We start from the raw sequence: 26279 nt of genomic DNA, 5'->3' as shown, positions 1-26279 counted from the left end.
AAAAGTGTCTTGAGGCAACGGCACACATGGGCCACTGTTCCTGCTTACTGCTCCTGTTAATGCATGGCTCATCATGATTTAAAATAGGAGCTGCAATTGAGCAAAACCAACAGGCATGTTTTTTACAAGGTGACAAAGGTTTAATTTTGCAATCTTGCTGGCAATCCGGTGTCAACTCAGCAAACCGTTTAACTGGGAAGATGGGATTAATCCTATTGATTGTAATGGGGTTAACTACATATGTACAGCGTGGTGATGTTTATAGCCTCAACTGAACTACGCAGGGAAGTGAGGCTCTAAAGGAGGACAATTTATCAGAAACCCACTTTTGGTCGCACTTTTTTATGTACCAAAGATACTCAGACTCGATGTCTTTATTCCAAATCTTTTAACATGTTGCTTTCCCTCAAGAGCCAATCCGCTCTATCCACAACACTCTGCTCACTTCAAGCAGAGACCCCCCATTTTACACATCTTGCCGCTCCTTACCGTGGTGAAAAAGCACGAATATTCGTTTTTGTTTTGTTTTTATCTCTTTCCGGACGCCGCTCCCGCCGGGGCGCGGGGAGCCCTCAGCTCCGGCGCGACGGCCGCTCCCGGGCACCGGGCTTTCAGCAGCCCCCAGCCGCCACCCTGCTCCCAACTCCGGCCCGACCGTCCCGGAGGCGGCCCGGACCGTCCCGTGTGTGCAAGGCCGTCTGTCCGGGCGGTGCCGTTATCACCCGCCCCCGGCAGGTCCTCGGTCAGGGACCCCACCCACCACCATGGCCCACGCCGGCCTCTAGAAGCCGCTGCTTAGCTGCCGCCCTCCCCCCGCGGCCCCAGACGGGCAGGGGGCAGCCCGAGGACGGCCCCCGGCTAAGGCTGCCACTGCCCGCCGCGCCCCGCGAGGGGGCCGAGGGGTTCTCCGGGCCGCCCTCCCGGCAGCGGCTTCCCCGGGACAGGGAGCAGTGGGGGGGACACACGCACCCGTCTCCCGCGGCGCGGCGCGTCCCGCCCTCAGACGCGCTCGCCCCCCCCGCGCCGCCGCCCCGTAAGTACCGGGCGGCGCGGCCCGCCGGGCGGCGCAGAGCGGTGGGGATGGGTCCCCGCGGCGGCCGCGGGCTGTACGTGGGGCGGAGGGCCGCCGCCCTGCTGGCCGCGCTAGGGCTGGCGCTGCTGGCCGCGCTGCTGGCGCTCGCCGCCCTCTACGGGCGCTGCCGGCAGGAGGCGCCGCCGCCGCCCTCGCCCGCCGCGCCCGGCCCCGCCGCGCCCGGCCCCGCCGCCCCCGGCCCCGCCGCCCCGCTGGGGCCCGCTCCCGCCGCCGGCTCCGGCCGCCGCCTGCCTCGCCACCTTCTGCCGCTGCACTACGACCTGGAGCTGTGGCCGCGGGTGCGGCCGGGGCAGGCGGGGCCCTTCGCCTTCAGCGGGCAGGTGAACATCACGGTGCGCTGCCGGCAGGACACGGACGCGGCGGTGCTGCACAGCTCCGGGCTGCGGAGCCGCGGGGCCGCCGCCGTGCGCGGTCCCTTGCCCGAGCCGGGCGCCTCCGTGGAGGTGGCGGGGCTGCGGCAGGAGGCGGCGGGCGAGGTGGCGGTGCTGGAGCTGCGCGGCCGGCTGCGGGCCGGGCGCCGCTACGTGCTGCAGCTGGGCTTCCAGGGCTGGCTGGAGGAGGACCTCGATGGGCTTTTCCTCACCCGCTACACCGACCAGGGACGGAGCAGGTAGGCGGCGGATGCCGCTCCGGGGATGCCGCGCCTCTCTGCCAACGGCAGCGAGGGCGCCGCGGCGGGGTCACCCGTGCCGTGGAGGCGTCGGACGCAGCTCCGGGAGCCGCTGCGTCTCCGCAGACAGGGGGGTAGTAGGGGTGGGCGGCGGCGGCGGCGGGAGCACCTCGCTGCCTTGGGTGGCGGGAGAGATTGTTGCTCCGCACGGCGGGGCTGCCCAGGGCGGCTGCTTTGCGCAGTCCGCACCCTGTCCCCGGGTGTGCATCACGGGCTGCAAAGATCACTTGGTAGAAGTTCAGGTCCGTGCTCCATGGCGGGCGCTCTCCTCTCCGGAGAGCATCGAGCTGGGTTGCCCGGGCTTTGCTTCAGCAACTGCCTTGATCCAGCACACCGGGTCGTGGTGAGACGGTTTTGCAAAGAGCTCCTTGTGTGCAGAGGCTGGTGAGGAGTTCCTGCTGCAGAGTTAGTCTGGGTGGGCTTCCTGGGGGGTCTGGCAGACGGAGATCTGTCTTGGGCAGAGGAGAGAGGCTATCTCAAGTGAAGTCAAGCAACGTTTTCTGGACAATTTCAAGTCTATCGGTGCCTTTGGCTGCCAGCGAGGGGTCAGACAATACTTACAGCCAGTTCCTGGGAGCCGCAGTCCGGCTCAAGAGTCCTCATCCTGGCCCTGCACATGTCCTTGTAGCACTGACAGCTCCTCACCTCCTCTACGTGTGTTTGTGGGGAGCATGTCTTTATCGAGAACCCAGGATTTTGGACGTGTATTTCATCATGAGTTCAGACATTGAGCACATGGCAGTTTCAGAAATATGGTGGAGTAGGATGGGTGGCCACTTTAGACAGCTGGACCTTGTAGGTGCTATTGTGTGTGAAGTTGTTTGGCTGTCATCAGACAGCCGATGATTTCCTTAGGGAGTGCTATTAGGATACTTACATTTTTATTTTCTTTAGAACTGCAAAAGTCAGTTATGAGGCAGTATGAGCTTACCAAAGAGTCAATCATCTAAAACATATCTTCACCCTCAAAATAATGCTTGCTTATTTGTTTTTTTTTATTGTGAATCTTCTCGAGGTGAATTGCACTATAAACTTCTGGATGTGAAATTTGCTAAAGTAAAGGGAAACAAGATTATGATTTAAATAGTTCCAGTGGAAGACAAGTTTCTCAAAATAGATGTGAAAGGAGAGGGAGATAAATTGCTTATTTTAAAGTTGTTTTTGATAATTAAAGATGTAGTGAATTGCTGAGGATCAGCAATCAGTGAGTCAAAAGGCAAACTAAAATTCAGGTGTTCTTGGCTCCCAGCCTGTCAATGAGTCCACTAAAATAAACTGTATCTCAGCAGTTCATAGATTTTGTGTTCAAGCAGGTAATCAGTTACCTGCAAGATCCATACATGCAAGTCCCTGTATGAGTAGTAATAATATGAAACCACAAAATAAAGTCAGTAGTTTTTACTGAAATTGAGGAGGGCTGTGTGGTTTTTCTGCAGTAATGAGTTGGCTTTTCAGCTGCCAGCTCTTGTGTAAATCTTTACTGATACCATTGTCTGCCACACTTGGAAAATTTAACTTATGCAGGCTTTTTTTTTTTTTTTTTAAGAAAAAGGTAAGTTGGTTAGCCTTGGAGAAAAATGCAGTGTGGTAATAAATATTTTTAGGACATATATTCTGTTTTTCTTCAGCTGCTATTTCTTCATTGACTGACTGTCATTCACAGGATTATTTGTGCAACTTTTGAGTTAAGGAAAATCTAGAACACTTTGCTTAATTTACATAATTTTAAAAAATCCAAATAAGTAAAGGGTTGAGCGCTTAATACTGTATTAGTGTGCTTTCTGATGCTGTATTAATTCAAACAAGTCCTATCTAAGAAACACTGAATTAGATTATGACATTTTTTGATTCAGACTGTGTAAAATTCAGAGGATCCAAAAAGAAAAGTTATTGTCAGCTGTGCTGCCACAGTAGAAAAGAAGAAAAAATGTTTTTAAATCATTAAAATAACATGTATGGCTCAATTTCTAATTGTTCAGAGGATTTATGACAGTTGTTCTATTTCATTCTTAGGTCATCGTGGAGCACTAATGAAATGTGAGACTGCAGTCTGGTTAAAGTGATGCCAGTGGTGTTCAGACACTAAAATAAATGAAAGGAAATCCACTGATTGCAGATATAACATACTGTTTTGGTTACTTGTTCCTGCCCACATTCCTGATATTCTTGAATAGATTTTGCATATCTTTTCTGCTTTAGAAAGGCTTTCTCTGAATCAAGAATATGCAACAGTATCTTGTTATTTTTTCCTTCACTAAGAAAAAAAGTCATCAATTTACCAGCTGTTTCCTAATTTGCTGGGGTCCAGTTACACTGAAGAGGCTTTGCCGCCTTTTTTTTTTTTTTCTGGAGGAGGTGTGTTTTGAGGGATATAGTCTGTAAGCTCAAGCAAGCTGTAAATCATGGAAAAAGTTGGATTCTAATGGGTTATATAGATCAGAAGTGTTTTAAAAACATTGTGTGCCCTTTAGCTGTCAGTACAAAGCTCATTACTATTGTGCAAGGAAACTACGATCTCCAGCAGACTGTCCTGCAACTCTTCTAAATTGACTTGTACCTGGCTCTGGCAGACCTCCAGGGACTGATTCCTGCATAGTTTCTGACTTCAGCACCTAACTTAAACCATTAGCTGTAACAATGTGCTGTTTATCTGTAGTCACGCAGACTTTCTTGCATGCACTGGAAGTCTTAGAGGTTTTTGTAATTTGTGCTTGTGGAACCACTAAAGACCTCTCATTTCAGAAGGGTTTAAGCAGAGAAGAACAAGCTTTCAGTAGACAGCTATATCCTAAAGAGAAGTGAAGTCACTGAAATGTTTGTTCCATCTGGGCTTTGGCACCAGCTTTTTTCTTGGTCAGATATCCCCATTGCTCTTGGCAGGTTGATGGAATTAGCTAGTTGACACAAAGTACTGTTCCCTGTCCTCTACAAGTTGGAGCCGGAGCACAATGGCAAGGCGGTGTGGGAAACCTGTTCGCAGAAACAGCTATTTTCAGAAGTGCTAACCTCACCTCTGTGGAAAACAGAATGAACCAGAGCTCAAACTTCACTGAATTTCAAACGTGGAAATTGATATCAGTTTGATCAGTGATGACTGTGTATGTTTTTACTGTTTTTGACAGTTTGTACTACCCACCTGGTCAGGTCTTGCACATGGAAGAAAACTCAGAAAAATGGGAGTACTCTTTATGTATAGCGCACAGCCCATGTCTGCAGTGCTTGCAGGAGCAAAGGAAGTAAAAAGGATGCTTCCACTTCACCAGCACTAAGTATTTGAAGGCTTTCCTGTTGAAATGGGGAATCTGTGTTCTGCATAGAGCTGGGAGAGTCCATGCCAGGATCTGGGTAGGCAGAAAGATGCAGAAACCACCTTTGCCCTTCTGCTCTAGCAGCACTGGCTCAAACATACACGATGCAGGAGGTTTGTTGCAGCATCATTCTGCATACAGACCTTGTACTGGTGTGAATGAGCTCGTGTATACTACTCCAGGGTTGGAGAATCCCTGTGAAGTGTACCATGAAGTGCAGGCTGTATCTGGCTGTTCACATGAGTGTTTCAGAATACTTTGAGAATTTTGCTTGGTAGCCACTTTGCACATGTCCTGTGCAACTTCTATAAAATACCTGACTAGATAGGTCTGGTATTAATAGGCATCACAAAATGTAACTAAACACAATATTTGCACTGATTTTTATCCGTTGCTTCTGCACCAGTTACTAGAATGAGGGCAAAGGGGATTAGAACACCATCAGTACAGTTAATTGTGCCTCAGAGTTGGGGATCTGAAGTTCTTAGCTCTGTTTTATATGAATCTGTGGGTAACACCATCAAAGGCATGGGACAGAAGTCAGAGCAAATAACAGGTCTGATGTTTTCTTGGGGTCCCTGTGAGTACTGAGCACCGTTCACCTGAAGAAGGGACTTGAGTTTTGGGGACAGCTGCTGCACACAACAGGATTCTGGTCACTGTAAAGCTCCCTTACTTTAAGACACTTCAGGGTTTATTTTACAGTTTAATTCTTACACATTTATAAAGTGGAAGAAATCAGATATAAGAGATGTTATTGGAAAACTGCATTATGCTATCAGCATTACAAATAACATTATTTAAATGAGAAGGCATTTTTAGAAGAAGAATCTTTGTTGCATCAGCATAAAACATTTCTTCTACAATTCAGATGAAACAGCATCCACTAGGCATGCATGTGCTATACATGATGCATTCCTCATTTTCTTGTGTTTAGCCACTAACCGAAAAAAAAAAAAAAAAAAGAACCTGTGTAGTGTAAGTTGTTGAAGATTTAGCCTAAGAGATCCTGTTATGTATTTGTTTCTTATTATTTAAAAGTATTGTGGCTTTGATTTTGTTTTACTAGGGAAAGAAGGCATTATATGATACTTATGAAAAAAGAAAAAGAAATCAGTGCACAAAACTGTAGGCCAAGGAGATGAATTTATTTGTCTGCATAGGCAATGTTAGGCTTTTTTAAAAATTAATTTCATTTTGGGTAATTTCAGTGTGGAAAAAAGTTTGCTAGTAATTCAATTCATGTTAATACCTTCACCTTAAAGAACCACAAGAAAAAAGCCCCAACAATGACTCATTCTGACAAATGATAGGAGGTAATGTGTGTTGAAACACCAGTTATTGTGTAACATCCATGAAACATTCCCATTTTTCTTTTTTATTTGGAGTCCTGCTGAAAAATAACATTTAAACTATCCTCTTTTTTTTTTTTTTAACATGATGCTTTTGCCCAATATATGCTGTTTTGTATTCTTGAACAAGGATTTCTTGTGGGCAAATTTTCTAAGTGTCTGTATCAGTTTCTGCTGGTACAGACCCTCCTGAGGCAGCAATTGCACTGGTGTGGGGGAATTTGCAGTCACGGGGTTGCGCAGTGTTTCCTAGAACCAAACTGCGACTGCACAGCTGAATGTGCAAAAGCATACTTTGCTGCATGGGAAGAAGGAGATTGATTCCCTTGATAAAGTGGCCTGTCACTTTTGTGGCTCCTGTGGAACCCTGGCAGAAGTTTAAGTCACTTTCTGTCATTGGACGTGATAAAGGAGGAGAGAAGATGATACTTCTGTCTCAGATGGAGTTTCAGCTGCATTCAGCAAGACAGTTGGTGGCTGGCATAGCACACACTTGACTCTGCAGGGAATTGGGTCCATAAAGAAAATCTTCCTTCACTGACAGGCAAGAAGTCAAATGTGCTGCTCTCTCTCAAGCCATTTCTCACTTCAAAATAGGTGTCATGGTCCCAGCAGTCACTGTACATCAACATCTGTTCAATGTGAGTTCTTTTAAGTGTCATGAGTTGTGTTACAGTACAGCACCAGAAAAGAGAATCTTAAAACATGCTGCCTTAGGTTTCAGACATGGTTCAGTGCTACACTTCATGATCAGGCACAGTCATGCCATGCTGTGCTTTTCCTACTCCACTGTGTAGTGCAGATCTGACTCATTACATACTGATACTTAATGTATGGATGCTGTCCTCATGGCTTCTGGCTCGTTTGGGAGGTCTGTGCTAAGCGTAAGCCTTTGTGAACCTGGTGTGAATACACTGTTAGGGAACACCTCAATGGCAGCTGAAAAATATTATCCCTGTGACAGTGTTGAGGTCACTGAAACAGGAGATTATACCATTCTTGTAAGCCCAGCTGCTGGGTACTACTTGGCGGACAGGTATGGAGCTTTGAGAATCATTGCGTGTGTATTTTTTCCTAATTCCTGGTGAAGATGTCCTAATGTGAACAGCCCAGATATACAGCTCTTCTTTGAAACTTTGGGCATGGGGCACAGAGGTTTATCTTTTGATTCCAGACAGTGTGTGTTGCAGGAGTAGAGTCAGAGATCACTCACACAGATCTGATCTAGTAGTTAGTTTATTGAATTCTAATCAGTAAATTTAGCTATGTAAAATACTTAGTACAGATGAATTGGTGGTTAATAATATTGACTACACTTAAAGTTAGTATGGGATACAAAGCTTATTGCCTAAGTTTCCTATATGTGTCTTAAATGTTACTTGTACACAAAAACTGTCACTTACCAACCCATCTATGTCAGGTGTCAGGTAAAGGATCTCTCAGCCTCAAGGGGTAATCTTGAGAGGTGTCCCTACTGAAGGGGAGATCACCACCGTACAGGCAGCTGCTGTGGAGGGAGAGCTCAACGGACCCTGATGGCTGTGGATATTTGTAGCGTAAAGCGGTTGATTTGTACTCGGATTTTCTGCTGCATTTTTGCATTGCTGCATTTTTGGCTGCATATCAGCCCAGTCTCCAGCCAAGCCTCATTTTTGGGTTTGGTGCTGGGTTCTTACTGATAGCCTCACACAATAGGATTAACTTTGATTAAGCCTACTTGCTGAACATCTGCCTGGACCAAAGTTCAGTTAGTTCAAACAGGAGGAGAGCATCCTTCACAGTGTGTCACAGAGATCTGCCCGAGGTGAGTCAAGGCTCCGTAGTGTAAGGTAGAAAGGGATCCTCTTGAATATTTTCCTGGGCTTGCCAGTGCACTGGGACAGCACTAGTGCTGCTTTTCAGGGGTTCTTCTCTATGTGATTTGACAGGAGTGTGCAAGTGCATGTATATGCAGTTACCTAACAGTTATCACAATTTTTTGTTAAAATGTACTATTCAAAATAGGAGTGCATGCATTAGAGGGAAGAGCAGGTGTACAGAAATAGTCTAATTATGAAATTAAAGTTGGGCATTGTATCACTTTTGAGCACTTGCGTGCTGTGTGCAGAACATTAATTAGCTCTGTCTTAATAAACAAACTAGAAAAGCTCAAATATTTGAAATACAATACCTGGAAGAAGCCTGTGCAGAAACAAAAAAAGACCTAATTAAAAAAGACTACTTTTCTCTAGAAGAATCCAAACTGAACTGTCTGTTGGGTGCAGGGATTTAATCATTGCTTTAAGTAATAACCAGACTTTTTCCAAATCTGTGTGTCTATGTGATTCACTTCTTGCTTTTTCTGATTTGGTGTTTTTCTGCACTGTATATTGATTTTGATCTGCTGTAGCATGCTGGATTAATTTTACTTGTATTTTTAATACAGTATGCTGGTTGCCTCCCAGCTGGAACCAACGTATGCCAGGACAGTTTACCCATGTTTTGATGAACCTGCCATGAAGGCCACATTTAATATCAGAATTGTCCATGACCCAAGCTATGTGGCTCTTTCCAACATGCCTGCTATTGGTAGGTAAACAGCAAGTAGACTTACGTTTTTGTTTCTCCCTAAATTACTTTTTAAAAGGGTGTAATTTATCTGAACAGACTGTGTCATCAGCAGTGTTCTGTTGTCTGTGTGCTAATGCCTTGAAAATGCACAGAAATCTGTGCCTATAAACTTAAAAAATTGGAGACAGTTATTCATAGTTAATGTCTCTGATGGCAATAATTCCATAGTTTTGTCAGTTGCAATGTGCTCTCCTCTGGTTGCTGGAGACTGCACGGGGTTTGATTCCTGGCATTTACTCCTTAGTCAGTGTGCCTGTCTTACTGCATGATATCTGCTTAAAACAAAATGGCATCCACAGTATGCAAACCTGTAATTATGGTATTAAGGGATTCCTTTCATTCTAAGTAGATTTTAAGACATACTTATAACATACAAAAAATTATTTTACCAGGCAGAGACACTATAGCCTCCTGTGTATGTGCAGAATAAGAATGATAGGACTATAAGTCTCTGGAGATGTTCCTCCTGTCTGTTGCTGGGATCTCATGTGGGATGCATGTGGGATATAAGATTCCAAACAAATTCTGTAAATTAGTATTCTTACAGAGATCTGTTGGATCTCTTGCCTCCTTCTTAATGAATCTTTATTTTTCACCTAAATAATGTTAATCCATAAAAAGAAAGTTTTATGAGATTAGCATGGAAGCTAAGTAATTTAGGAATTATAATAGATGGGGGTCTCTGTGGGAATGTCTTGAAGCATTTTCTTCCACTGACAATCTTGTTCATGTCCCCCTTATTTAGAAGGAAGGTATCTGATTAAGTATTTCATAGTTCTCAGGAACACATGAGCTATATTTGAATCATAATAGATCATACATTTTAGACATATGCAGCATGGGATAAATTGTCCACAGTTTGCCCACATCCTAAAACTGACGCTGTCTGATATCCTTCCAAGACTTCAGTTAAGAAACTTGAGAGTGGATTTTTGGTGTTTGTCTGGAAGGTCACAACTCTCATACATGACAGTAGCAATGAGTCTGGCTGCTTGCCTCCTACCAGAAACATACGAAGTTAGTGCATGTTAAAAAAACATGCAGAAAACACAAAATTCCTTGGTTGTTATGGAAGAGAAATGGTTTGAATATTTCTTTGATATTTTTTATAGATGTATCTGAAATGAAGGATGAAAATGGAAGCCTGTGGACTGTTACCACATTTAACACTTCGCTGAAAATGTCAACTTACTTGACTGCTTTTGTGATTTGTGATTTTGATTATGTCACCAGAACCGAGCGGGGAAATGAGGTAAATATGATGCCGCATAAATTGGCTCTGTGGTGCATCATGTGCTTTAGAAGATATCACAGACATTAACTGTGCTTTCCATTCCAAAACCATTTGCTTATGTGACAAAACGGCTAACATTTATCCTGCAGATACTTCTGGAGGAAGCTTTCCTTTAGGAGAATTATTGTCATGTCCTGTTTGTTTAATACAATTCCACAAGTAGGTATGGGCTCTGTATGTTAAAACTTCAGGAGCGGCTACTCTGCAGAAAGTACTGGTCATAATTCAGGGTCTTCTTATCTTCTTAGCTGTCTCAGTTGGAAAAAATATCCATTTCCACTGCTGTGACAAGCCACCGAAGTTCAGTGCCTTGTTCTTCAACGCCCGTTTGAGGAGCAGTGTCATGACGTCAGTAGGAGCAATACTGTGCTCCAAGCACTTTGTATACTACTGTTTTAACCTTTTATTCTTCAGTGGGCACAGTTTTTAGCCTCCAAAAGTGACTGTTTTGTGTTTGAAATTTCTTCATCAGTGAGTATTCAGTTTTGCTCTTACAGTATAATGGCCAAAGCTTCTTGAGGGAAGCTTTAAAAGAATATACTCCATTGGCACCAGTTATTTCACTTTCCTTCTGTTGCTGAAAGTCAACAGGGAAAAGATGTATCAAGATGTAAATAGTAAACTCGAGCATAAAGCTATTAAGGGTAGTGCATACTTGCTGTTCTTAATAAATGAGAGCGTGGTGTTAGCTTCCATGGTTAGTTCATTGTCATCGTACTGGGGAAAGGTGCGACAAGGTTAGATGACAGTGCACAGGTGACCTAGGAAGCACAGTATTAGCTGCTTTTTAAAGTGAAGATTGGACTTGGTATGTCATACCTGCTGTCCCCTGTATAGAACATGTTGGATGCTTACAGCTCTGCCTGTGGTGCCTTTTTCTTGGGCTGATGTGTACTGACAGGAGTCAGCAAAGCAAAACATTCAAATGAGCATTTTTCAGAGGGAAGAGGCATCACCTGTGTTCAGTGAGATAGAGCAGAGAGGGTATTTCATCCCTTGGTTTCAGACAGAGATGCTCAGTTTATGCCTCCACAGTGTTTCTGTGAGCATGTTCACTGTGTCTGTTTTGTCATTTCTGGTAAATAATTTAAAACCTGAAATATTGGTACTATAACTCAAGGCCCATGCTAGGATTAGGATTTTAAGTCTGCCCATTGCGTTTAGGTTTTGCAAAATGAAGTGATCTGGTCTTTGAATCTCGTCTGAATCCTTGGCTGAAAAGAAAGGCTCAGAGGCTGAGGATACTCTATTGACTGAGTATGCTTAATTTTTTCCCTTGTAAACTAAATCCTGATGCTTCCCAACTGTGCTTTTAGGTTTTGGCTAATGTGAAACCATGTATTGCATTTAGATGCAAGAAATGTGGGGGTTTTGAGCTGCTAGGCACCTGGGGATCTCGCACCCAGAGGTACATGTTGGAGGTGTAAACTTTTTCTCAGTCTACTCCATTACTTTGGGCAAGCAGCTGCCCTTTTCAGTAATGTGACAAAGCAAATGGGCATAGGAAAGCTTTGCTTGCTGCTGCTGTCTCCGTTACTCAGAGCTACAGATGTCATCTGCTCTCTCCAGCAGCAATGGGAGCCCAGTGGTCTGTTTCAGGCTGTGAGAAAGTTCAAGACGAGGGATGTGTATGTTTGGATAGCAGATGCTCTCTGAACATGTATTTCTCTCTCTTCAGGGAAGGAGTGGTGGGCTGAAGGAAAGTTTGTCACCCAGACTCACTGGCTGGAATACGTTGGCTTAAGATGTGTGGTTCTAGAGAGTTTGACGGCATTTCCCATTTAATGAAAGAAGAAAACAGGAGTCCATTTGTTCCAGCAATGTATAGTTGAATTCGAATCTTGGCCCTTTTGAAGTACTGGAACTCTCCTAGATTTTAGCAGGATTAGGCTCTGTGCCACATTTTGTTAGGTCCAGCAAAAATTGAGTTGGGATTTTTTCATTAAAAGCTTCATTGCATAGTCTGGTGTGGACAGACAACATTCTCAAACAATGATTCACAGAAGAGATGTAAAGAAAATGAAAATATGAGGGCTGTCTAACGCTTCTTTGGTTTGTTACAGATACGTATTTGGGCTCGGAAAGAGGCAGTTAAAAATGGGTATGTTGACTATGCTTTAAGTATAACAGGTCCAATATTTTCTTTTCTGGAAGATTTACTTAATGTCAGCTACCCACTGCCAAAGACAGGTGAGATTTACTTATTTTCTTAAAGGACCTAGAAATGGCTGCTGATGGTTTAACATTCACAGAAGCAATGGGTTCTTCTGCAGTGTTCTCTTTTTACAGTTTACCCCATTCATGGAATAAAACTTCTAAGCTTTAACTCACTGAATCCTCCTTTCTGCATCATGGCTCTTATTAACCCATAACTCAGCACTCTTACTTTCACATCCCGCTTTTAAAGCATCATTTCCTAATAAAGGGGCAGATGGTACTAAAGAATCATTTCCTAGTAAAGGGACAGATGGAACTAGAAAGTGAATAGAATGGAGTTGTTCAGTCATGTGGCTATTTCTGGCATGCATAGACCATACCAGACAAGGATGTTGTAGTCCCTGTGTCCTCCTAGTAAATCCACGCTTGCTGTAACCCATGTCTCCCCAAAGCATTCCCTGCTTTCTTCAGTATGTCCCTGTCTTACCTGTGAGTTGGCTGTATGTTCCTGCACATTTTTCCCCAGAAAAAAAGACTCCTGCAGGAAAACATTGTTTCTACTTAAAATGGACATCAGTTAAGTCAAGCTTCAGTCAAAAAAAAAGGGTGCCATCATGTAGTGCCAAGGTACAGTTTGTCCACTACTTGCACTTGGATTTCCAACGGCTTCAGCATGAATAATAGGGGAAAACGTGCTCTTTTATACAAATTGGTAGAATATTGAGAGCACAGAAGGCAGTACATGTTTAAAATTAATTTTCAACCTGCCCATGATCTTAGCAGATTTCAAGACTGGGGGGGAAGAATTTCCCTCCTTTCTTTACTAGATAATTTGTTGATTTGTCAAATCTGTGTTTTGGCACTTGAAAGAAATGAATTTTCAACTGTGTAAATGTATTATCTCCCACTGTATTTAGAATAACTTGCAGAATTACTCACTACACTTCTTATGGAAAATGTAATACATGCAGTCTTCCCTCTTTAAGTTTTGTTATTTTAGTAATCATACAAGCTACTCAAGGGCTGTAGACAATTCTGTTTCATGCTTCTGTTCTTCTTTTTAGCAGCAGTGTCAATACATTAATTCATTAGTATAAAAATGTTACAACATTGAAGTAGAAGAATGGTATTGCAGGCTTCCTTTTAGATAACATTTCAGTTTTACAGAAAGCTGTAAATCCATTACAATCCCCATTGTGATGTCATGCAATACCAACTGCATTTTCCACTGACTTTTTTTGAAGTTTTGCTTAAAAATCAATAGGATTAGATCAACCAAGAATAGCTCTTGTAAATACTAGAGATTTCTATCACAAATGCAAAATGTGAAATTAAGAACAAACACATTTAAAATCAGGGATATTCAAGGGTTTTTCTTCACCTATTTTAATGCAGTTATAAGTGAGCTTTCTTGTTCCAAGCTGAAGGATGTCTCACTGAAAGTGAAATACCTTTGCAGTAAACCTGAGGTGATAATCCCTGCTGAGATGCAGTCTAGCTTTGCTTGGGTTCAGCACTACACTTAACTGCCTAGCTTTTGGACCGGAACTGGCTCATGGTCAGCTGGTTTGGAGTACAAGATTGTGCCTGCTTCCAAAATGCTGTGTATGCCTTTTCCAAATGTTGTTCTTTGCTGCTGAATTTAGGCAGTATATCTTTGAGATCCTTGATGTTTCATCCAGCTCTCACATGTGAACTTGAAAACTGCTCCCTGTGCATAAGGCAGAAGGGGAGTTACAGAGGTAACAGCCGTACTGTGGAAACAAAGAAATGGTGTTTCTAAGGCACCTTTCAGATACGAGTGGAAAGGATCCCTCTACTCACAGAGCTGAAAGAGCAAGGGGTTTTTTTTAATCAGTTGCTAGGCTGAAGAAAAAGGTAAGTATGATCTTTCCCGAACAGGAGAAAATCATACAGAGAAACTCATTCTGAGAGCCAGAAGTGAATATATTCTCTCCTAGCATTGGTAGAATACAGCCTTCATTTTTGTTCAAAACATTTGAATGTACAAGATACAACACAGATCAGGCTCCCTGAAAAAGTGGCAATTATAGATTGAAAGTATGACAAGAAGAAATTTCACAGACCATTTGCAAGAGTGTTGCCATAATACTGCAAAGAATGATTAAAATGTAGTATCCTTTAATTGCACACTGAACCAGTGTGAGCATTAAAGTCATGTGAGCATTTTCCTTCCAAAAATTTTAAAGATACCTTTTTTTCCTCTGTTTGAATCAATTTAGATTTGGTCGCACTGCCTGATTTTGGAGCAGGTGCTATGGAAAACTGGGGGCTAATGACTTTCCAAGAATCATCATTGATGTACCTTCCAAGTGATAAATTCACAAGCAGAAAGGCAATGATTGCCATAATTGTGTCACATGAGCTAGGACACCAGGCATGTGGTAAAAAATTTTGTACTTTTATTTGCCTGTGAGGGTTTTTTTTCCCTGTTGCTGGTGATGCAATCACTGATTAGTAGAAGAAAAATAGAGACTTGACAGTAGGGGGTGTGAGCACTAGAGTACTGAAAGACTATTGAAACTACTGAAATATGTTCCACTGCTAAATCAATATTAAAAATATTGACAGATTCTGTCATATTACAAACTGCATACTGTGCACAAGACTCATTGATAGAACACTGTTAACGGGCTACTTGTCTTTTTTCTTACACAGTAAGACATACTAGAAAATACTGTAGGGATGACCCAGTGCTCTCTATATACAGTGTACTTAGTACTTTGGTGGGAAAATTAATGGACTTTGTAAGTATTTGTTTGTAGTGGCAGTGCATGTACATATTATAAAAGGTATTTGTTTTTCTGTAAGAAACAGCCTATGGTATGATAGAACAAAATTAACATGAACACATTTTACACTGTAGCTGGACCGTTGTCCAGTTTTCGTAGATATTTTCAAAATTTTTCATATTTGGTTTGGAATGATAATGCAGTTTCACTTTTTTATTGACTATGTTTAACTTGTTGTTTGCCAGAGCAACAACTGTTTGCACTTAGTCAACAAAGTTAGCAAAAGAGTTTAACTTGGCTAGTGCACTTGTATGCCCTTCTGACAAGGTCTGTAACTTTTCAGACCTTCAGATGAGCAGAGTGTTTTTATGGCAGGCCAATAAAACAAATGTTGGTACTTAATTAAAGTCTATTTTAAAACAAAGATGTAGTTCAGGTTTTTAAGAATTACCAAATAAAAATCCACAAGAGATCAGTTTTTTGTTGAATATGAACTGTCAAATATGAGCATGTAGGAGCTGTTGTGGAAGTTTTATTGCTTGCCAAGATAGGGATTTGCTGATTTTGAAAATGGTTGTTTTCCCTAGTTTTGTTTATCATTCCCCTGACAATTTCCTTTTGTTAAGAACATGGAAAAATGTTTTTGTAATTGCTTGCTAAATGCCCCACTTTTAATCATAGCCTGATATGATCTTTTAGATATTTAAGTCTTATTGGTAAGTGTTTAAAATTAAATGGAGTAAAAGAAGGACATAAAACCCTGACATCCATACTCATGGTATGAAATTGTAGATGAAGTAATTAAAAAATAACTGCCCTGAACCTCTGACTTTTTCCAAGGTGCATCTTTTTCTACTGAATTTTCACTATCTGAAGGAATGTCCAGCATTTTATTCAATTGAGTGTACACATTAAATAAACTTACTTCAGCACAGAAATGTGTGTTTAACCTGCAAAAATGAAAACAGCAGTCCAAAGAGTTGTTGAGATATTTTTTCTTTCTGTTTAAGTGGTTTGGAAATCTGGTCACAATGAACTGGTGGAATGATCTGTGGCTTAATGAGGGACTGTCATCTTACTTTGAGTACCTGGGAGCTACCTTTGTTGAACCCAAGCTTCCACTGGTAAGTACTAATGCTTACTGAAATAAGCTAAAGTAGCAAAGTGCCAGCATGAACAAAGAAAATGAAGGTACGGGAGGTGGGATTTAATTAAGCTGTGGTATTAGTAACTTAACGCCCCTTGGAAGTACCATCAGGTTTTGACTCTTCCCTGAAGGGTCTCCATCTGCTGGGGACTGTGATTGTACCCAGCTCTTCTACAGCTGAAGCAGAGGACATCTGGATTCTGCAGTGACAAGGAGTTGGTGTTTTGCCATAGATCTGTCTGTAGCAAATGCAACTTTCTCTCCTGGGTCCTGTAGCTGATGGTTTCCTTCCCTGCCTGTCCAAACTCTTATTCCAAGTATCCCATGCCTCAGGTATCTTTACCAGGCGGTGACTAAGCTGGGCCGTTTTGAGTCTGTTTACCCCACTGGGTCCAGGGATGTCTGGTTGTAGCTAAGGCAAATGTAATGCATGTAGCTAATCTCACAGCAGAGTAAAACTCCTTCCCATTCCACCCAAATGGGAATAAGCATAAATCCCATAGCATATTGGAAAACTCCATCCATCATTAAAATCTGAGACAGGAGGATAGGTACTGCTAATTATAGCCATGAGATGAAGGTGCACTTGGCTGTGCAATCATAAATGACTGTGCACAGTGCCCTCACCTTTGGAACTTTGCAATTCCCCTTGTTGAACTTCATGAGATTCTCGTCAGCCCATTTCTCCAGCCTGTCCAGGTCCCTCTGGATGGCAGCATGACCCTCTGGTGTATCGGTCACTTTTCCCAGTTTTGTGTCATCTGTAAACTTGCTGAGGGTACAACCTGCCCCATCATCCAGATCATTAATGAAGATGTTAAACAGGACTGGACCTGATATTTGCCCCTGGAATACACTGCTAGTTACTGGCCTCCAACTAGACTTTGTGCCACAGATCACCACCCAATTACAAATTGAACCCTGAAAGTTAAATTTACTGGCTGTTCACAAGGAGAGTAACTGGTCAAGAAATTTGATTCCATTAATTGAAAGCCTGTGTTCTTCTCCTTGAGAAGTAGAAGTGCTCAAAGTAGCCTGCAGTGTTTAAAAAAATTAGGGTTTTTTTCTTTACCTTTGTAATTGTGTAATTTTCCATCCCGTCTTAGGACAGATATTCAGCTGGGGGAAATTGAATCATCATTTGACAAAAAGAGAACTTCATTGATTTACACCAAAGGAGCTATTTTCCCTCCATGTTTCTCACCAGGTGACAGCAGAGAGCTGCATAGTTAAGCCTTGCGACCCTCAGTAGCTTAGTTTTTAGGTTAATGCTCAGGGTGAGAAACAGAATTTAGGAGGAAAAAGCTACCATATTAATGGCTTACAGGTCTGAATAAGTTTTCAGTATTTGTTCTTTTGCTGTTGATTGTAGTTGATTCATTGTTCCCTGAGGATTACACTGTAACTGTCTTTGTCAGGCCCAAGTGCACAGTCTTCTCACATGTAAAATTTTCACTGATTACTAATGTTGCATGTGGAAAATGTTAGGATTGGATATACAGTCCCTTTTACTTCATAGGAGAGTTAGGGAGGGGGGGAAAATGATTGTTCCTTGTTTATTGACAGACTATTTTCTTAGTCCTAACCCCATAACCTACATTCTCTTCTGAGAATAAGTATTTTCTGTTCAGATCACTTATATTTGTCTTGCAGGATAAAATCTTTTATGATCATGTTGTACAACCTGTCTTAAGGGAGGACAATGAAATAGGAGTTCGATCACTGTCAGAAAGCGAAGACAAGATCAAAGGCTCATTTTCTTTAATGTCTCTGTTTGACAGCATCACATACAACAAGGTTAAAAATACAAAATTCTTCCTGTTTTTTGTGTATTCTAAACTAATGGTACAAAGTAGATTTGAGAGGAACTGTTGAATTATGATGCTTTTTTTAGGTTGTTTTGTCATTCAAAATCTGTTTCTGCTGCACACACAAGTTTATTGGATGTTGCAGATCTATTTGGCTATGAAGGAAATGGTGAAAACATTTTTAACCTCTGTGAAATATGAAGCGTAGGAGTAGCCTGCCTAACTTCTCTGGAATATAGCTTGAAAAAATATTGCAATAATAATCCATGTTTTCTCATAGCTTTTTTTTGTACTCCAGGGGGCTTCTATTACCTGGATGCTTTCTGGTTTCCTGACTGAGAAGCTGTTTATCAGAGCACTTACTGTAAGTTTGAAAAACTAATGCCTTCATCTTGATTTATAAGCTTGAAAATTACAATTGTACAAATTTCTGTTTGCCTTGCTGATGTTTTTCATTGAACCCTCATGAATTCTAATGCTTCTGTTTGTTTCCATACAGTCATATCTGAAAGAATTTTCCTTCTCAAATGCTAACCAAGATAATCTCTGGACCCACATACAGATGGTACTCATTTTATTTCTAGTATTCTTGCTGTGGTGTTTGGCACAGTCCAAATGTAGGACATACACTGCTTGTAGAAGACTGCACTGGAATTTGGCAATCCCTAGTGCAGTCTTTCTCTTGCATAAAATTTGCTTTGCTGGCTCTTTCAGCTAATGTCTTCAGAAGTGTTTATTTGGCTACTTTATTGCACCTGAGATCAGTGGAGCTAAGTACAATGAGTAGCAAGATGAGATGGGAAATCAGGGCCAGGTGGAGTTTTGGGTTTCATGGAAATTGCCTAAGCCTACATGAAATTGCACAGCCTATTCTTCTGGATCTTAAGTTTTCCCAGATCACAGTGTGTGATGCTTTGGGCTTGATGATCAAAGATGCTGATATGTCACAGAACCAATAAAGTCTATACCCAGGGCAGTAGGTCAGCATTTCACCGTTTGCTGGTTTTGGCAGAAATGTGAATAAGAAAACAGGTACTAATAATAGATTTATTTTTTAAAATTCCACTTTCCTGTTCCTCTAAAGAAGGCTTCCAGTGTGTTGTAGACTCAGATTTAGGTTAAGAACGAGAGTGCCACCATTTCAGATATGCAAGGGTGTCACATCTTTGAAGCCAACAGAGACTGTACCAGTTCACACTAGTTGGGACTCTAGCTTAGTATCTTTTTCAGTTTGTCTTTACTATTCAGTTTGTTCATTAGATAGTCACTTAAAAATCTTTGTGTTCCAATAGCTTTGTTTAAATTAAATTAACAAATTAAGTCTGTCAGCCATGCAGAGGTGTAAGTATTTTAACACTAAAAAGAGAAAGGTTAGCAGTCAGGTTATAAGAATGAGAAATATCATCTCAGTATTTCATAATTCCTGAAAAGACTTATGCTGCCTTTATTATAATGTCAGTAATGTCCTTTGGACTTTGTTACATTGATTTTGTTGCATGAATCACAGACCAGCAAAGTGCTAAGCAGTTACATGGTCTCTATACAGTTCTATTTTCTCTAATATTTTAGAACAACCCCTAGAGTGTTGCTGAGGCAATATCAGTAAGTACCTGTTTACTGTAAATATTTCTAATTCTTGATTCTCTTGCAGGTTATAGATGCACAGGATGAAGTTCATTTGCCAGTATCTGTAAAACAAATAATGGATTCCTGGACGTGCCAAAATGGATTTCCAGTTTTAACATTAAATCTAACCACTGGCACAATCAGTCAGGAACATTTTCTTGATAAAAAAAATGAAAACAGTACTGATTCTTACAAGTATGTTTGGCTTGTGTTTTTATTGTATGTTTATATACTATTTTTTGCAGGAAACTTTTCAGTTGAGAACATTATGTTTTGACCATCTGATTTTTTAATGTTATGTTTTTTCTTGTCATGAGCTGTCAAGTAAAATCTGTTTGAGACTGGAGTTTGCAATAGTTCTGCAAGCCTCTTGGTCTGCCAGAAGGTTGCTTTCCTGTGGAGCAGTGACTTTTCCAGCCACATAATGGCTCTGTAAGGACAGACACAGGCCATGAATAAGTTGCAGGGCAGGAGTTTTGTCTGGCATTTTCTTCTTTCCTCATCCCTTAGTTGTATGGACTGGGGACTTCAACGAACCATGCTGTAGCTTCTTTCCAGTGCATATATTCCCAGTCTTTTCTGCTTGGCAAGTATAAAGGGGTTGCATTTAACGCATAACATATTTACATAAATGAAATCATTACATAAATGAATAACATACTTACATAAATGACCCCTTTCTCAGGAAGTGCTGAGTACCTGACATGCGGGTCTAAAGTTCCTGCAGTGAGCATTGCTGAGTGCCTGGTGCTTTTGAGAGCTGTGCTGTTTCTTTAGATACCTAAAAATGGTGTTAGAAGGAGCTGCCTTTGGTCACCCACTTTGGAAACTCATGACTAGGGATTGAACTTTCATGAAATTCAGCGGTTGTCATAAGCATTGAGGTGCGTGGACAGGGCCCATGAGATGAGTTCTCACACGGGGAAAAAGTGTAAGGGAGAGCAAAACCCAAAGCAGTTTTTCCCTGGCTGCTATTGCTTGTCATACAAACAGCCAAAAGCAATTCTGATGAGCATTACAGAGTTTCCTTTGTTCCCAAGCTCCAGGAATTGCAGAGTGTTAGTTCATTCAGCGTTTTTGGTTAGCCCAGATAAGGTGTTCCACGTTACAAATGTTCCGTTACTGTAGTTAGCAAGGGGCAATATCATGTGAATGTAAGAAAATCCAGGACGTGTATTACAGAACTTTTCAGGGTTTTGAAGCTTTCATCTGTTTTTGACAGGAGCTTTATATTCCCTCAGAAAGGAAATTACAGTTGTCAGAATTACAGCTGCATTGCTTGCCTGGGGCCTTTTTTAGTAGATACCCTTCTGAAAAGGAGCTTTACTTTCCCCCAAAATACAGGAACTGTAGTATGTGAGGAGAATTATTGCCTGAAAAAGGAAAGCCACAGCACAGAGATACAGCGTTATTCAAATACCTAGCATTAAACAGTATTCTAGACATGAGTGCCTATTTAAAGCCATGCTAAACCTCCCTTAGTTTTGATGAACCTAAGTGCTGATCCAGCATTAAGTACCACCATCTGGTGAGGTTTTGTGCATCAGAGAGGAGAGAAGGTAGATGGAGATTCTTGTAAGAAGGAACTCATCAGCAATCTAGTTTAGCATCAGCTGAGACGGGTTTTTTTAAGCTAAGAATTGATTATATTATCTCTCTTTTTTGTTAAGTAACACATGGATTATTCCTATTTCTTGGATGAGAAATGGATCATCACAACCCTTAATGTGGCTAGATAAAAGCAGCAGTAAGTATTTGTTCACACATACTAAAACCAAGCTGATAAAAACACACCTAACTTCTATAAACAGAGGATATATTTGAGTTGAATAGGGAGATAAAACTTTATGACAGAAATGTCTATGTTTATCTGTTATGCTGATTTTGTGTTACAATAGCAATAGATTTTTAAATAGGTTAATATATTAGTTTTTCCTATGTTGCATCAAACTTCAGTGTATGTTTTTAATAATACGTAGAATGCATATTATGTGTAGAGATTTCCACAGTAATTTTGATTTTGTCGTTTTGTACACAAATCCAAACTCTTAGCTCCTCATGCTTCTGTATAATTCTTACCCCAGCAGATCCCATTGATGTTAATGACAGCTTTTGAGTATAGGTAGGATCTCAGCTGTGATACATCAGAAGATGATCAGCTGAAGTAGCAGATACAAGACTGAAAAAGTTAAAACCAGATGCATGACATGACCCAACATTGTCATAAATGGATATCTGTAAAAACAAAAAAAGAATATTTTCAACACTGTTTAATTTCATTTGTTTATGCAAAAATACTTTTAAAAATACTTTTATCAAAAGAGCAGGGTTTTAAAAAGTTTTAAAGACTTATAATGGAAAAGTGAGTTTATGGGCATCTCCAGTCAGATAAAAAATTCAGTTCTTTCTCATTTCAGTGCTTTCTAAGAAACAGCTATATTCTTTTTGAGAAAGAAGAAATGTAATCATTAGAATGGGGTAGTCATTTTTCTTTGGCAAGTCAGCCCTGAACTACCAGCAGGTTTCGAATCAGTTACAAGGAGATGCAGAGACTGATGTGTTTGTGGAAAGCTTAAGAGCAAAACTACAGTATGCTATGTGCATATTGCAGCTCTCCACCCTCTGTTTGCAGTGGTTAAAAGCTACTTTCCCTCTTTCAGGCAGAGGGATCAAGATAGCTTCAGTGATCATTTCACAGTATATAGACAAGTAAATAAGCAAACATTGGAAGTTTATTCCTCTGAATGCTTTAAAGTTAGATAAACCAGCGATTGCTAAGGTGAAAAATCGGAAGATTGCGGAAAAGCATTGTTAGGCAGCACTTGCCTGGAAGGACTAGTCATGTACTAAGCTTGTATTATTGAATTGATACCAATTCTGTTTCCTCACCCATCATGTGACTTAAGAGCTACAGAAGTTATTAAAAAACCCATCATGTTGCATCTGCCTGAAGGGACTAGGATAAAGTAGAAATTCAATCTTTAAAACACATTCCACTTGTATTTGAAAGCCATTTATCAAACTTATGAGACACTATTCAGTGAAGGAACTTGCATTCATGTTTTAGAGTGAAAAAAATTAATTTTCTTTTCGACTTTTTGATGCATAAATAAACTAAATGGTTTCTTACAAAGGTAGAAATGATAAAGGTAATTTCAAATTCAGTTACCATTTTGTTCCTGTGATATTGAAATGGCTTGTAGTAGAGAACTGTTAGGTTGTCATTCAGAGGTATTCATCAGAATGGTTTTGGTAAATGAGAATGAGGGATTTGGTACAAAGTACACTTTTAACTTGAACTTTGGAATGGTTGCTGCAGTGACATAACAATACATGAAGAGGAAACATCTCAAAACTGATTTTGCATGTGTGTATTTTTGCTGCAAAGAGCTCTGCAGGAGCTAATTTATCTTGCTTCTAAACATGTTAAGTTAAACTTCCAAGCTCCAAGCTTGGCTGCTACCAGCAGCCAAGCATGTTCATTCAGCGCTGCACTGTACAGTGTGAAAAGCCTGTCCCGTTGCTTTAGGGCTCCTTGGGCAATGTCTACATACTTAGCTTCTGCTGATATAATTGTGTTGGTCACTGTTCCTGAGTGAGACATCTGCACAGCAAAAAAGATACAGTAGGAAGATGGTGCTGTTATGGTAGAACATGTTTCACTCAGCCTGGGGCATGGAGGAGCATTTTGCTATTTTAGCTGCATCTAAAAGTACTCCTGATGAGTAACAGAGCATTGAACCAATATGCCATTCTAGGGGAAGTACTGCTAGTGCCATATTCTGCCATCAACACTGTTTTTAATTGGTTGAGCCACCATCTGTCATGGGCCACTTTTTCCATCTCATTCAGCTTGTGAAGATGACCGAGGATGAATCCTGTAGTACTTGCTCAGTCAAAACACATTGAAGTCTTAGTCTTCTGTTCAGAGTGAAGCAGTGCTGGGTCTAGACTACTCACCAATATTGATTGTCTTAAGAGAGTTTGCCTTCTTAAATCAGGATGATTGTTGCCAGTTAAAGCTGCATTTGACTCCTCTTCTGATGAGGCAGCTTAGAGCCTTCCAAGGCTGCACTGGCTCCTTCAGATATACTATAGGCTATCAGGAGGAAGTAAACAGACAAGCACACATAAAATAGGTAGTAGTGAGACGAAACGGGACTGCAGAAGGAGGCCTTTTGTGAGTGATGTAACTCAAAAACACTACAGGACTATTTTATGTAAAATAAAATTTTTCTATTACTTGTCTCTTGCATAAACTTAGTTGTTTTGCTTTCCTTGATCTCCATTTATGTTATGTGGATACTGGTAGGTGGTCAGTTCTTCCATAAGGTACAGAGAGGTGTGTTTTGGAGCAGCACTGGGAGCAGCAGGCGTGCTGGGGGTGCATACCTTATAGCAGGCATGTGAGGATACTGTTCCTCATCCAGACTGTTTATTCTTGGGTAACCTTTCTGAATTCTCCCAGCTGCCTGTGAGCTAAAGGGTAGGAGCAAAGTGGGTCCTCAGCCTCCCCTTTGCAGTCTCAAGGTTCTTGGTACCTAAGGGGTTGCCTGTTGAAGTTCTGTTGTACAGAGCAGAGATCACAAATGCACTGAGCTTTTGGGGGATTCTCTTTGCGTCCAACCTCAGGCTTGCATCTTAGATCTCAGAGGACTACTGAGTCCAGTGTTTATAAATGCAAGAGAATTTAACAGTGCTGAGAAAATTAAATGATACATTTTAGTGTCACTTTACAGAAGTGTTTCCTGAAATGCAAGTATCGGAGTCAGAATATGACTGGATTCTGCTAAATGTAAATTTAAGTGGCTACTACAGAGTGAACTATGATCAATTAAACTTAAAGAGATTAGCACGCTTACTTGAAAATGATCCAAAGGTAAGATCATATTTGTTTTCTCAAGCTTATAAACAGATTCTTCCCATGTATTTCTTCTCGCACTTCTTACCAGTAATCACATTGATGAAAACCTGGAATAATGAGAAACTCAACCACATAAGAAGAAGCCATCCACCATTGCACCACTGAAGTCACTGGTAGCCTTCTATAGTGGAAGATGAATGGGCCCAAATAGTTTCACACAACCATGAAAAATAACTTTACATGAGATGGCATTCTGTCTTCAAAGCTGTCTTAACAGCTTCTGGTTCTTCCAATCTCTTAAATTTGGCTCGAAGAGTTATCGGTATGGATGTGTGACTAAGCTTTATCTGCTGTTAGGTAACCATGGAGAAGGAAGGCTGGGAGAAAGCTTTTTATTTACATGTTTCCTCAAACCACAATATTTCTTCCAGTGACATTTGAAAAAAAAAAAAAAATCAGGGTTGGATTTCATGTTTGGTTTTGTGTTTGGTTTTTTTTTGGTGGAGATTTTTCTTAGAAGAAAAGTTCCAGTCAATTCTACTTCGGCTCTTTAAGTCCTCTATAGACCCTGTATCTCCGAGTGTATTTCATCCCACCTGTGACTTGCCACAGCTTGGGCTGAAGATGAAAGCAGTACAGAACAGCCTGTACATGTGGCTGTGTAGGGGGTTGCATAGTATTTAATGTTGCTTAACCCTAGAGTAAGCCAGAGGCTCCAGTAGTAATGTCAGCTCATTGGTTTTGGAAACAAAGGTGATACAATGTAAACTTTCAGCATAATATTACTCAGTGCAGTCAGATGATCTCTCCAGAAGGTCCGGACCTGGGGCTGATCAGAGCATGTGGTTCAACCTTTCTACAAAACACTGGCTTTTTTCTAGGGTTTTTTTCTTTCACAGCAAATCTAAGTCAGCAGGAAACTACGTGTGTGCTCACTTGCCGGTTTTTGGCACCAGTCAGTGGGAAGGTTTGCTTGAGCAGCAGTTGAGGTGAAGGAGCATGGAAGCAGGGAGGAGAAGAGGAGGGACCAGCAGACCTTGCAAGCACATGAGCTGTAAGCAGGGGTTCACCCATGGCTCTACCTCGATCATTTAATTCATGATAGTACCAGACACTCTGCTTTTGACTAATCTGAGTATGTATTCTGAACTGAAGCCTCAAAAGGAAAAAAATGAACCAAAATTATATAAGCAGGATATTGTTTCCATATTTTAATTTTCATTACAGAATGCAAGTCAGAGGGGTCTTGAAGTTCCATGCTTTATGTATGTGTATAAATATAAAAATATATTATGTCACTATATATTTATGTATATAAACATCCCTAAAAGCACATACATAATTTCAGCTTAAAATGCAGGATCCATTTTATGATGTTTTGTAGAAGATTTTGCCTTAGGAAAAGTGTTAGGCACTTGTCTCATCCTTCTGAGGCATAGTAAAATTTTTTTAAACTCCTAATGATGTGTTTAGATCTATTAATGCCACATGAATGCTTTCTGCAGGCTATTCCCGCTGTCAGCAGGTTCCAGCTGATAGATGATGTTTTTGCATTGACACAGTAAGTATGTTTCAAATATGTCATAGAAAATTATTA

General features: G+C 41.3%; 1 protein-coding gene across 1 annotated transcript in view; it reads left to right on the top strand.

Moving 5' to 3' along the window:
• Positions 1–1080: 1080 nt before the first annotated feature.
• LVRN (laeverin) overlaps positions 1081–26279 on the top strand; it is a 37425-nt gene continuing 12226 nt past the window's right edge. The window contains 15 exon segments of the mRNA XM_074812113.1: positions 1081–1707; positions 2303–2523; positions 4802–4825; positions 8849–8991; positions 10146–10285; positions 12391–12517; positions 14728–14882; positions 16248–16361; positions 18038–18181; positions 18491–18556; positions 18692–18757; positions 19844–20013; positions 21489–21565; positions 24558–24697; positions 26188–26243. Of these exon segments, the coding sequence (XP_074668214.1) occupies positions 1081–1707; positions 2303–2523; positions 4802–4825; positions 8849–8991; positions 10146–10285; positions 12391–12517; positions 14728–14882; positions 16248–16361; positions 18038–18181; positions 18491–18556; positions 18692–18757; positions 19844–20013; positions 21489–21565; positions 24558–24697; positions 26188–26243 (2270 nt within the window).

Source organism: Strix aluco, chromosome Z (assembly GCF_031877795.1).
Source record: "Strix aluco isolate bStrAlu1 chromosome Z, bStrAlu1.hap1, whole genome shotgun sequence".
NCBI classification, from domain to species: Eukaryota; Metazoa; Chordata; class Aves; order Strigiformes; family Strigidae; genus Strix; species Strix aluco.
This window is presented reverse-complemented; position numbering and strand designations above follow the sequence as displayed.